At 42.2% G+C, this 14,533-nt stretch overlaps 1 protein-coding gene across 1 annotated transcript in view; it reads left to right on the top strand.

The window, feature by feature from the left end:
* The first annotated feature begins 6,609 nt into the window (after nucleotides 1-6,609).
* TMEM135 (transmembrane protein 135) overlaps nucleotides 6,610-14,533 on the top strand; it is a 265,659-nt gene continuing 257,735 nt past the window's right edge. Inside the window, exon 1 of the mRNA XM_075198696.1 lies at nucleotides 6,610-6,908. Within this exon, the coding sequence (XP_075054797.1) occupies nucleotides 6,768-6,908 (141 nt within the window). The 5' untranslated portion in view covers nucleotides 6,610-6,767. The remainder of the gene's footprint in view (nucleotides 6,909-14,533) is intronic.

Consider the following 14,533-nt stretch of genomic DNA (forward strand, 5'->3'; position numbering starts at 1 on the left):
AAAATTCCGCCGCCCCCCGAACACACTAAAATAAATAATTAGATTTTATTTCCCTTTTTTTTCTTTATCTGCTCCTCACCTTCTTCACACAGGAGGTGGAGCGATGCATGCTGGGAGGGGAGGGGGGCGTCGGGAAGAACTTTATTCACACTGTTAGAAAATCTGGTCAGCGGCGCCCTGCAGGTCCCGGCGCTCTAGGCAACTGCCTAAGGATGCCTAATGGGAGCGCCGGGCCTGGCCATAAGGGCGACTGCCCAGGCCGCAACGCTGAAGGGGGGCGCACTTTATGAATATTTTAGGTTGATTTGGTTAAAATCGAGAGCGAGGGGTGCGGAATTTTTGTTTCTCACCCCAGGCGCTAAAATATTTAGTTACAGCTCTGGAGGCCAGAAACAGAATGACAGCGGGATCGGGTTTAGTGGCTGAGACTCACAGCTATATTGAGATATATATATATATATATCTAATATATAAATGTCTAGTGGCGTGTGTTAGTCTGTCTGTGAGTGTGTGTGTATGTGGAAAAAATAAAACCAAGCTGCAGCGCCACCTGCTGGGCGGAGTTATACACTGGCCTACTAAATTCTTAGTGTGGGGAAAAAAAATTCAGAAAGGGCTGAAATTTGGTATACTAAGATATTTTTAATTTGTTAATTTAATTTGTTAATTGTTAAAAGTGTTAATAAAGATTTTAAAAAAATATATATATATTTCTTGAAGGAGAAGTGACAGTTGGGAGTGGTTGGTGGTTGCCGGGGGTGACAGTGGGGAGTGGTTGGTGGTTGAGGCCTGGGCTATGGCCCAAATGCATGACAAGAACCTTTTTAACACCCTAAGTAGCTTGATTTGACTAGAATGCATGAGTATCATGCACGGGTTAACTTGTATATATGTATATATATATATATATATATATATATTGTGGCTAAGAGGGATATTTGCCACAGCTCCCATATAAGGGAACAGGTAGGAACACAGTTAGGCTGCAGACAGGGTTAAGTTTTCCCTAGGTTCCTCTTTGAGCACATACACACACAGGTGTTCCACATGGGTGTGATTGGTTTGCTGTGATTTGGTGTAGTGCTTGGAGTGGACGATAAAAACACTGTCTGTATGTGTGGGTGATACCACTGATGCCAGTAAGTGGCCGGCTTGCAGACAGGGAAGTTATGTCTAGCCAGATGTAGATGGTGGGGATTTTTGTGTACTGTGCTAAGTGGATGTGTGAAGTAACAAAAGCCACAATAGCAATTTAATAAATAGTGATCCATCTTGGATCTCGGCCTCTGGCAGCTATTACAGTCCTTAGCATTTTTTTAATAACTCTCCATTAACTTTGTACATTGAGATAGAGCAACAAGAAATAAAAAGGAGGAAAAAGGCAAATATTGCTCTAATTTATTGGTTAGAAACATCTCCCGCTACAGTTAATTAGCATTAGACTTTCCATCATTACAGTTGGGTAATAGATGATTATTAAATATTGCACAGGTGGCCATTCCTTCCCCATCACCCTACAATAAAACTGTGGAAATGTATAAGCACCATTACAACTCTTCACTGCTCATAAGCAAATATAATATATAGGGTTAATCTTCAAAAATCTCTAAAGAATATATGATAAATGATTGAAAACCTAATAAGGACAACATGAGTAGTACAATTGCACTTTATTTCTTGTACACTTTACTATGGTTTTATTTAGCTGCTTTTTTAATAAATATTAAACAGTAATAAACATATTTTATGCAAAATAAACGTTATGTGTAAATTCAATGATTCGGGTACAATGATGGCACAGCGAAAATAATTTGGGGCGATTATTTTTCCAAAATTTGAAGATATTTCATTTCATAGGAGTTGCTTGGATGACCACACGGGGTAATGGCTGATATGGTTATTTGTTCTGTATCCTGAACACTTATGTGTGTGACAGACCTCCTGTCAGTAAGCCAACACTGCAGAGAGCCTTTTAGAATGGCTGATTGCAGAAAGCTTTAACCTGCATAGACTACATCAACAATGACGCATACTCATTCAAACATCTTAAAAGGACACTAACATTAAAAATATTCTATGTTTAATTGTGCCCAGTGCAGGGGAATTACACATGCAAAGAGCTTTTTGTTATTCCTCCATGCAGGCTATGAATGGGGTATATAGTTATCAAACATTCTAAACAGGAAAAGTGGAGGTGTTGTCCATAGCAACCAATGAGATTCTAGCTATCATTTATATAGTTTATTAGAGAAAATTATAGCTAGAATCTGATTGGTTGCTATGGACAACACCTCTACTTTCCCTTTTTAGAATGTTTGATAAATATACTCTTATAAAACCGTCTTTTTTATCTGCTCTCTGTCATATTTCCTGACTTCTCTGGATGCGGCATCCCCCCACTCCCCAAATGATGTTATACCCCACCCTCAACTGTGTCACAAATGCCCACTGCTATTGGCCACACCCCCAAGCTACTGTAGTGAGATAATTATCACAATTCAATTAGATTGACAGCAGGGTTCCTTGAGAGGTATACAAAGGCTGAATGATATAAACTAGGCTAAGTCTCATATTAAAAATATTCTATCTCTGCATTCCTACATAATTAATATTAGACAATTAAAAAGGTAAAATACAAAATATAGGGTTAGATTCCCTATAATATGTTCATTGCCGATTATCATTACGCATACTTACCTACTTTTGGCAAGTTGTATCCGGGAGAGGGGCGTGTCTAGAGGGTGGGAGGGCACGGTCAAATGCGCCATTTTGGCCCCAGCCCCGCAACAAATATGCTGTTTTGCCGTAGGGGCGGGGCCAAAATGACGTGATTCACCGCAAATCGCGTCATTTTAGCCCCGCAATTGTGGGAGACTTGCCGGCTCTCCTGGGAGTCCGTGAGACTGACCCGAATTTCGGGAGTCTCCCGGACATTCCGGGAGAGTTGGCAAGTATGTCATTACGGTAATATCTAATGGAGAAGAAAGAATATGACCAAATCAAGCAAGAGGTAAAAGATCTTTCTTGAATTTGGCTTCTATAAATTTGTGACTTGTACAATATGCCTTTCATATTGGACGGGCTTATTTCTTTAGAAAAATTGACCCCTGCAGGAGATCTGCACTCAGTCAGGTACCTACAGGTGACTTGTAATACGATTTATAAATTATATTATATATAATCCAGGTAAGTTGTAAGTCGTCTGTGCGTCTAAATCAGATGTATGAAATTACACTACTTATTTATGTAATGTTTCCTATCCTGCATCTACTGGAGGCTTCCACCTCTATTCCAGCGCTCTCCACACCACTGAATATTGTGACTACACTAGTGAGGTGTTGGATCCGAGCAATACGGAACTGGAACAGCAGGATACAAAATAAACCATCTTTGAGGATTTCAACACAGATTTGATCTATCAATTGGGAAGCACTTCTATCTCTCAATGGTGGGGAAACAATATACAGGAACCACAAGTGTGTCAAACTAACCACCAAGGTTTCAACTCCAAATATGTTTTATTAAATTTTCCAGAAAAAAAAAAAAAAAAGCATAAATGCAAACAATGAAGTTTCAAATGACAGGTAAACTGATCAGGTATTAAACCTAAATATACAGGAAACCAAAAAGACAACAACAAGAGGAGCCTACAGGGGAGGAGAAGTCACCGGGAGTTACCCCGGAAATGGAGTCAAATGAAGTAAATTGAGGAGCCTGGTTTTGGTAGGTCAGAACGAGGAAACAGGCGTCCTAGTGTGACATTGGGGCAAGGTCATAGCCAGATGAGTAATATAATAGGCAGACCAGGTGAACCACTTCATCAGAGGAGAAGATGCTGAAGTAGAATAGTTGAAGCCAATAGTTTCCATTATATAACTATGCTGGGTCTTTGCTATAATTTTGGAGAGAGGAGGGGGGAGCTGGGTCCTTCCAGTGCTGAGCGACAGCCGCCCTAGCGGCATTTAATATATGACCTGCGACTTACCGGTGGTGATCCGGGAAGTCAGGCGGGTATAATTGGAGAAGAGCCAGGGTTGGCTGTGATGCGATAACTAATAAAGTTACTTGCTGGATGAGGCCAAACACATCGTTCCATAAAGGTTTCATTTTGGGACAGGTCCAGAAAACGTGAAAGAGAGAAAAGGGAGAGATGGGAGGAGTGAAGAAACCGCCCTCACCAACTTATCCCTACTAGCCAATGTGTCTTTGACGCTAGGCAAAATGGCTACTGTGGCCGGTAGACCTCCCTTTCAACCAAAACTGATCTTCTATCGGGAGTGGGGAAACTGCGTGGACTTCAATAGAAACCCATGGTTTGCGAGGATGGGAAGCTGCCCATTCCTTAACTGATCAAGCCTCGCGGCTTGTTGGTATAGTTCAAGGTCAGGGGCAGCAAGGCCGCCTCTTAACTTAGGGCGAAACGGTCGTGACCGGGCCGTCCTAGGACGCCTGTGGTTACCTTCAGTTTTATACCCTCTCTCTAGAAGAGACTTGTAAGAGGGGGGGCAGGTTTAGTCTGGGGAGCGGTAGAAAGAAGGTGCGTGGCATTATGTACTTTTGAAATGCAGCGGAAACAGACAAATGGGTGCAGCCCAAGGTCCCAGAACGTGTTATTCCACAAATGACAACCGATGAAGGCTCAGAGGGACACAAAAGACACCTATTGGGCTGTATATGAGAGAGATATGTATTTGACAGTAAGAATAATATTGGGCTGTATATATAGAGGTACACATTGGGTTGTATGTAGAGGTACATATTAGGATGAGTATATAGAGGTGCATATATATTATGACTGTATATACAGGTACATATCATCATCATCATTTATTCATATAGCGGCACTAATTCCGCAGCACTGTACAGAGAACTCATTCACATCAGTCCATGCCCCATTGGGGCTTACCGTCTACATTCCCTAATATAGACACACATTTACACACACAGACAGACCGACAGACAGAGAGGGAGAGACAGAAGGGTCAATTTTGATGGCAGCCAATTAACCTACCAGTATGTTTTTGGAGTGTGGGAGGAAACCGGAGCACCCGGAGGAAACCCACGCAAACACAGGGAGAACATACAAACTCCACACAGTTAAGGCCATGGTCAGGAATCGAACTCATTACCCCAGTGTTGTGAGGCAGAAGAGCTAACCATTAGGCCACTGTGCTGGGCTATATATATACATATTAGGTTGTGTATAGAGGTACATATTAGGATTTGTATATGGGGATTCATATAGGGCTATATATATATACAAGTTAACCCGTGCATGATACTCATGCATTCTAGTCAAATCAAGCTACTTAAGGTGTTAAAAAGGTTCTTGTCATGCATTTGGGGCTAGGCCAGGCCTCCTCAGGGGAAGAGCGTTACTTCCCGACGTAAGCGCCCTTTTTTAACGTGGTTTTGTCCACATGTCACCACCTCATCATTCTTCTCCATCACCCCATCCTTCATCTTCATCGCCACATCCTTAATCTCCATCGTCTTACTGTTCTAAAACCTCTCGATACACAACGTTTCTGCTAAACACCTTATCGCTTTGCTCAATCAGTCTTCCTTGAAGGGCAGTATTCATCACTGCTTCTCCGTACTCGTGAAAATGCGACATACAATTGTCCATGACCAAACACAGGCTCTGGTAAATAAATACCCACACGGTCAAGAGTTTGAGCCCTCAACTTGTAAATTTAGCCTTTACTACCCCTCCCACGGGGGGAAGGAGGGATGATGGAAGTTAACTGACTTCACTATTATAATTTTTTTGTCAAATAATGTCAGTATACCAAATTTCAGGTCAATTGGATGAGTCCTTTCTGAGAAAATAGTTTTTTCCACACACACACTAACACACACCGCTAGGCTTATATATATTAGAGATTAGGATGTGTACATAGAGGTACATGTATTATGACTGTATAATATACAGGTACATGTATTATGACTGTATATAGAGGTACATATTGCTCTGTATACACAGGTACATGTATTATGACTGTATATAGAGGTACATACTGAGCAGTATACACAGGTACATGTATTATGACTGTATACAGAGGTACATACTGAGCAGTATACACAGGTACATGTATTATGACTGTATATAGAGGTACATATTGCTCTGTATACACAGGTACATGTATTATGACTGTATATAGAGGTACATACTGAGCAGTATACACAGGTACATGTATTATGACTGTATACAGAGGTACATACTGAGCAGTATACACAGGTACATGTATTATGACTGTATATAGAGTTACATATTGCTCTGTATACACAGGTACATGTATTATGACTGTATATAGAGGTACATACTGAGCTGTATACACAGGTACATGTATTATGACTGTATACAGAGGTACATACTGAGCAGTATACACAGGTACATGTATTATGACTGTATATAGAGTTACATATTGCTCTGTATACACAGGTACATGTATTATGACTGTATATAGAGGTACATACTGAGCTGTATACACAGGTACATGTATTATGACTGTATATAGAGGTACATATTGAGCAGTATACACAGGTACATGTATTATGATGTAGTGAGATCTCCTCCTACCAGTCAGTCTGTCAGTCTGAGCCGCGTGCACGCGCTGCACGTCCTCCGCGCCGTGCGCGCCCCCGGGTCCCCACCTCCAGCCGGGCTGTGTACGGGAGTAACCCCAGAGCCGCGCTCCCAGCGGGGGAGACCTTTACCCTCCTCCCCCCCTTCTCCTCCTCCTCACACCGCCCTCTCCTCCAACATGGCGGCCCTCAGCAAGTCCATCCCGCACAACTGCTATGAGATCGGGCACACCTGGCACCCGTCCTGCCTCACCTCCTACCTGCAGATCACACAGAGCGCCATGGAGGAGTCCCTGAAGATCTACGCACCGCTGTACCTGGTGAGACCCGCTGGGGAGAGGGAGGCAGCTGACAGGAGGGAGGGGGAGTAAGGAAGCCGGGAAGACTCAGCTCTGCTGCTTGTATCATAAATATGTGTGTATACTGCACCAGTACATGGCCTAGGGGGAATGCAGACACATGCTGGGACTTGTAGTTCCACAGCTGCACCCCATGTTGCTTACCTGTCAGTCAGCAGCAATGCAATAAACTTTCCACAACACTGTCCTGGAGGTCAGGGATACTATTACATGTTATGCAATTGTCTATTTGCATATGTCATTATACTGTGTATAGCATTAAAATACTGTTACTGTCATGCACATATAGCTTCTAGATAAATGGAAAATAACAAAGTTAGGGTTACCAGGTCATGTGAATGTAGAAACATATGTAATACATAGGCCTTATAGCTTCACTGGGTGTATGAACATTCTGTCAGCATTCATTTTGCGTCATGTATATGAATTTATAAGTAGTGTAGAATACAGGCCCAGTTTGACATGGCTGACACGGAAACCCTAAATGTGACTTTCTGCACTTTATACCGGTAGGTAAGTTGGTGTAGACATTGGTGCTCTGCATATGTGTGTCACTCATAATACATTGATCCCTTCTGAATTTGCAGCCGTCACTTGGCTGCAGGTCTTTATAGGTAATGGGTCACCGTCCACAGATCACTAAAATCGATGAATCAAATGCACTGTTTTAACAGGTCACGGATCTCCGCCGGCAGATTGTGAAGCACAAGGAAGATCTTTAGTTTTGCTTTGGATCTTGAGCTACAGTCCAAAAGCTTGTTTATGTACTATATGGGTGAAGTGGAGAGTTGTCATTTTGCAGTCCAAGGGGAAGTAAAATAAGCTGAGCCAAGAATTGGACACCCCATGTGACTGCAGTTTCATGTTAGAAACAGGAACAGGTTGGCAATTGAGTTCTCTTCTACTTGCACCAGACTATGTTCGTCTCCATACATTAGCACATATCCAGGAAAGTGGTTGTTTGGTGTTGTATTTGTCAACGTGCCTCAGGAGCACCCCATTTATTCTCTCTTCTGTTAATTGTCCACTATCTCCTAACAAAAACTTTCAGTGGGTGGCAATGGGATTAATAAAATAAATGCATATTCCTGATGGGATCAAAATGTTGTTTTTGTTTATTATTTTTTTCCCCCACCGCAATAAATTTTTGGAGTGCCACGCTATCTTTAATTACATACACACACTTTCACATTTACACATCAAAACCGCTAAACAAATTCCCCAAAGAAATATATCCCATGATTCCACTCAGAAAGTTTTAGATGGAAATCGGCAAGATAAATGTAAAATATTACCTAAATGTGTTGCATCAACCTCCGCACCCCACAGTTTTTAGGTCGGTCTCGCACCAAAATTTCTGCTGCAGTAAAGGGGAGGCGCTATGCGCTCCAATACTGTTCAAGTGTAAAAAAAAAAGACTTCAGGTCTTGCACGTAAATGGTGTCAACCTCCCGGTTGGATGTCATAAAAACAACAAAGAAAGTAGACAGGCCATAGTGTAGTACTTGGGTTCAATATAGGGATCAATCAATCAGTGATGTAGCCAGTCGTCTCTAGTTTGGATTTTGGCTTCTAGTAATTCATACAATTTAGGCTGGGTAAACGATACAGAAAATTTCTCCCGATGTTGCATCTTTAACGATTTTACCAGCGACAGAAGGAAAGCGTCCCAATCAGCATGGCAGCACGGTGGCTCAGTGGTTAGCACTTCTGCCACACAGTACTGGGGTCATGAGTTCAATTCTTGACCATGGCCTTATCTGAGTGGAGTTTGAATGTTCTCCCCGTGTTTGTGTGGGTTTCCTCTGGGTGCTCCGGTTTCCTCCCACACTCCAAAAACATACTGGTAGATTAATTGGCTGCTATCAAATTGACCCTAGTCTGTCTGTCTGTATGTTAGGGAATTTAGACTGTAAGCTCCAATCATCATCAGCTATTTATATAGCGCCACTAATTCCACAGCGCTGTACAGAGAACTCATTCACATCAGTCCCTGCTCCATTGGGGCTTACAATCTAAGAGAGAGAGAAACTAGGGTCAATATTGATAGCAGCCATTTAGCCTACTAGTATGTTTTTGGAATGTGGGAGGTAACCGGAGCACCCGCAGGAAACCCACACAAACACGGGGAGAACATACAAAGTCCACACAGATAAGGCCATGGTCGGGAATCAAACTCATGACCCCAGTGCTGTGAGGCAGAAGTGCTGACCAGTAGGCCACTATGCTGCCCCAATGGGGGCAGGGACTGATGTGCATGAGTTTCCTGTACAGCACTGTAGAATTAGTGGCGTTATATAAATAAATGGTGATGATGATGTGTACATACTAAACACGATTTACCGTCAGATCTGTGCTCTTCATCTGTCATAACCATTGGCTCAAAAGATCGTTACTCTGCACACTCCATAGAGATCTATGGACACTGTTGGACGTTGGTGCATACACACTGCAGGATTGGAACAACATCGTTCCATCGCTGAACAAGGTTTTTAGTCCAGTTTAACAATCAAATGAAACGATACGATGTGCTTTGGAAAGATAATCGCTCATCGTTGGAGTGTACACACTGATGCGTTATGGGGTTGAACAGTCGTATATCGTTTGATTGGCCTGATAATCTGCTGAAAACACTGTAGGGTGTACCCAGCCTTATATGTGGTACTTGTTCATTTATACTCCACCTTCAAAAATGAAAAACATAATGAGGGAAAACAAGTGCCTGTCTCGGAGGATAACCGTTTAAGCCCTCTGACACAATTAAGCCCTTACTTGCCTTCTGGTAGAAATGGTCTCTCTTTTTTTTTTTTTTTATAACGAATAAAACAAAACCTTCCACATTTTCGGGTGAGTTTATTGTAAGAAATGTAGACCATTATTATGACATAATAAGTGGATAGCTCACATGAATGCTGAAGTAGGCATATTGTCCCATATAGTAATCCAATATCTGGCTGCAGGAACTTCCTAGATGTATTGTAGCAATAAACTCCCCCAGTATAATTTGTATTCTCTAAGCACCGCTGTTTACATGTGTTTGTAAGTGTCATGCTGACTTCCACAGAAAAGCGTTTGTCACAAGAGCCAAAGGTTTTTAAACCCCTGGCTCCAAACTTAATGCTCTTTAGTGGACCTTAATAACGTTTAGTTAATTGAAGGTCATTGTATATCAAGCATTTGTCATACAGGAAAGGCAAACAACCCCTAAATAAGTAAAACCAAGTAAAGTTTAATAAAATCACATGAAATTAACCACAATATCAGTGATGTCAGGGAACCTGCCCAATGGTGTAATTCTCTGCAACACAAGTAAGTAATATTCTGCCTTATCATTTTCCACCTAAAAAAAGGGCATTTTCGGTTTTATGAGAGTTACATTTTCAAGGCATGTTTTCTGTTTGGCCTTATTCACTGGCTCCATGAGCTGACATTCTCTTGCGTCACTCTCAATTATGACAAATGGCTTTTTTTTCAAGTAAGCCACTGGACAGGTTGGCAGAGAGGGGAGCCATGCACACATCCAAGATGGCATTGGTTAGGCCTTCTAAAGAATTGTGCAAAAATACAGATTAACAGCAGAACGACGCATTGGGGTGGAGTCAGTTGTGCCCACACAAGTCATGATGTAGTCATGCACAAAAATGGGCTATTTAATTAGGACCAGTCAAGGTCAGGCTACATGACTGGAACACTGGGGGGGTCATATGCAGCTGGTCAATAGATGCAGTCAAAGGACCTCCTCCAGTTCCATTGACAAGAATTCTCCCGCTAGATCGGATCAAGCAAGTGGCAGGAACTGTAATATTAGCGCTCTAAAATGTTGGCCCTGATAGTGTTAAAGACCCGGAACTGGTCTCATTGCTCCGGACAGCAGCACTGGAGTAGAAACTGTCATTAATAGCTTTATTGTGGTGCAGAAGAGGGAAGCATGGTCGGAATGCCTTATAACAGTGTTGACTAACCTGTGACACTCCAGGTGTTGTGAAACTACAAGTCCCAGCATGCTTTGCCAATATATAGCAGCTTATTGCTGGAAGGCTGTGCTGGAACTTGTAGTTTCACAACACCTGGAGTGTGGCAGGTTAGCCAACACTGCCTTATAATCAAAAGCCTTTAACCTTTACGTCCTCCTCTTTCTCCCTATGCACTGTTAAATCCTGGTAGTATGATATAATAGTTCAGGGGAGCGAGGGGTAGGGGCATATATTAGGTGGCATTGTCACTGGTGGTCTTAATTGACACTTGAGCGAGCCTGGCACTATGGGATATTTCAGACACTTGCAATTTCCCTACAGTGGGATACTGCTCCCTAAGAAATAATTCATATTTAGTACCACAAATAGTGTATTTGCTCCATTTTCTGTTGCGTATGTTTGTTTTTTGGTTTTGTTCATCTTCTCAAGGATCATTTATTTCAATGACTCACTTCCATTGAACACACAGTTCAATGGGAAAATCACATACTTGTGTACCCAGGCCCGAGCAGTTCATCTCAATGCCAACAGTTCCTTGTATTAAACAACACAAAGTTCGCAATGACTGGCCAAGCTGATGAGAGTTATGTTTGCTGCAACCAATCAGATGTTTGCTTTTTCTACTCTGCAATACAAAAATGAATTGGCCATTGATTCATCCGTTACTATGAGATGCAGCACTTTTTTCTCACGAGTAAATTAGTTTTCATAAATTTCCCCCGTTGTGCTCCAAAGTAACTGCTAGATTAAAACATTTCACTTTCAATCAACAGTTAAACTAAAATATTCTGTATATCTATTGTACAAGCTGATGTATGGCGGCAGTGGTTTTACATCGAGCTGTATAACTGCCAATTACAACAGTCGTTCCTGATGTATATGACATATTTTTTTAGACATGCTTCTATTTTAGTAATATATATATATATATATATATATATATATATATATATATATACAGGTCCATAACAAAATTCATAGGCCTCATTAACACATAATAAATGCATTTTATTTTTTGGCTGGGCTGCAATGACTTTCCAGAAAATGGGGGTTTTGTGTTATTAGTAGAGTCGGAACCTGGTCAAAAATGTATTTAAATATTCTGCGTGAACACTAGTCACCTTTTTGGACAAAGCAGGTAAAGTTTAGTGATTAATAGTCATTTTAAAGACCTGGTGTAGTCGTCTACTGAAAAGTGTTCTTGTTTGAGAATTTGAATTGCAAGACTTTTTTTTTTTTTAATTTCTTTATTTTGTGCAGAACATTATTACTGCAATGAATACTTCAGTTTGGCACTCAAACAACTTGATTTGGATTTTTTGGAACATGTTCCCCCTCTCCGTTGTACACTGTGAAGTTGTTATGTAACAATGCTCTCTCTGCCCGGTGTTTGAACTTATCAGCCGTATGTGTAATGTAAAATAAACTGGACTCGACACTGTTGGATTGCTGATAACCACGTATTAAGGTATTGGGTAAACTTAACAAGACAGTCTATACTTTTCCATTATTTTGATTTTAAAGTAATTTTAATTAATTTTGTGATGTCCTCATGTAGCTCATGATTTCACAGAACGCTAACTAATATTAACCTGTGAAAGCACAAAATAAGCGGACAGGCGTGTACTAGTCCGTAATGTTGGGACAATCGTTTTCTGCATCTTCCCACAGTAAGCAGTGTTTTTGGGCAGCATGGCTTAGTGGTTAGCACTTCTGCCTTACAGTACTGGGGTCATGAGTTCAATTCCCGACCATGGCCTTATCTGTGAGGATTTTGTATGTTCTCCCCGTGTTTGCGTGGGTTTCCTCCGGGTGCTCCGGTTTCCTCCCACACTCCAAAAACATACTGGTAGTTTAATCAGTGGCGGATCCAGGGGGCGGCGATCGGGGCATTCGCCCCCCCCAGCAGCAAAAAGCTAGGTCCCAGCCGCCGATTAAAACGGGCGGGGCTAAGCGCGAGCGGGGGGCGGGGCTAAATGTGGGCCAGCCAATAAGAGTGGTCCCAGCCGGCGACCACAACGGGAGGGGGCGGGGCCAATCGCGGGCGGAAGGTGGGGTTAACGCAGGCCAGCCAATCAGAGCAAAGGAGGGGCGTGATTATGCAAAATCGTCCCCCCCTAAACATAAAGTCTAGATCCGCCCCTGAGGTTAATTGACTGCTAACAAATTGACCCTAGTCTGTCTGTCTGTGTGTGTGTGTCTGTGTGTGTCTGTGTGTGTGTGTGTGTTAGGGAATTTAGGCTGTAAGCCCCAATGGGGCAGGGACTGATGTGAGTGAGTACTCTGTACTGATGATGATAAAATGGGGAGATATTGACCAATCACTGTATAATTTGTACGTTTCCCATAATGTTTCTCATTTTCTCATGTGTGGGCTCATTGTTTGATTCGGAAGTGCAGCTCACGCTCTTTCCTTCGATTTAACTTCAAAAAGGTGCCTGAATAAATAGATTGGTGCAATTGGACAACGCAAGGGGTGGCAATCGGTATTCTGGCTCTTGGAATAACGACACCCACTATAGTCACAAAAAAAACACAACGACTGTAATAACGACATCAATTAGATGTAGAATTACCTTAACACAGACAGCGCACATTTCCGAAAACACTGCTATGCGACTGATGCTAATTCCGAAGATGCTGGCGCTAGAATTTGATGTCAGGCAATCGACTGACATCACAATTGAAAGCGGCATGTAAGGGTTAGGGTTAGGCTGCGTCTGGTATTATTGCATCTTTAAACGTACGCATTTGAACGTCTGTCACCTGCATGACGTCAAATTCAAGCGCCGGCATCCAGTATCTTCGGAATTTGCACCATTTAGTTAGCAGTGTTTTCGGAAATCTCCACTGTCTGGGTTAAAGTAAGTCTACATTTAAGTGATGACGTTATTTGTCATCGTGGTTTTTTTGTCGCTATAGTGGGTGTCGGTAGTCCAAGCGCCAGTATACTGTACCCAACCCAATGGAAGATTGAAGTGCCCATACACATTGCCAATCAGTCAGCCAGTAAGATCGCTTTAGATCTTCAAGTATAAGTGCTAGACACATTCTGCTGAAGAGCGTACAGTGTTCTCCCCAGAAAAAAATTGCCAGCCGGGTGGCATTAAGAAGCAGCCGGGTTGGGGCAGTTGTAATACTTTGCAATAATATTGAAAAATGTTGGAGGTTATTGCCCACACCTGCCAGGACTGGTCAGACTGGTGGCCAGTGGTCTAACACACACACTGCTGGCTGTAGTGCTCACATAGTGCCTGTTCTAACAGGAGAAACAATGGATTATTCTATTACAGTAGGACTCGGTTGGGCTCCAAGAGCCAGTTGTCAAGTAAAAACAGCCGGGTGGAGCACCCGGGAAATAATTGCTGGGGAGATCACTGGTGTATCCAGCAAACGATTATATATAGAATAGAGTTTAAGTTTGCAGAATGTGCTTTGGGTCTAGTTTGTAATAGTTTTGTCACCGAATATATTTTGATGCAATGTGTTCGAGTGAATGGAGGTACTGAAACTAAACCAATTGGTTCCTGTTCACTCATTGAACTGTAGGACTGTCAGTCCGTTACCGGTAACGTATGGAGGAGCTTGCAGCCGCCATTGTTACCTGCTGGT

This window comes from Mixophyes fleayi, chromosome 2, assembly GCF_038048845.1.
Source record: "Mixophyes fleayi isolate aMixFle1 chromosome 2, aMixFle1.hap1, whole genome shotgun sequence".
Lineage (NCBI taxonomy): Eukaryota > Metazoa > Chordata > Amphibia > Anura > Limnodynastidae > Mixophyes > Mixophyes fleayi.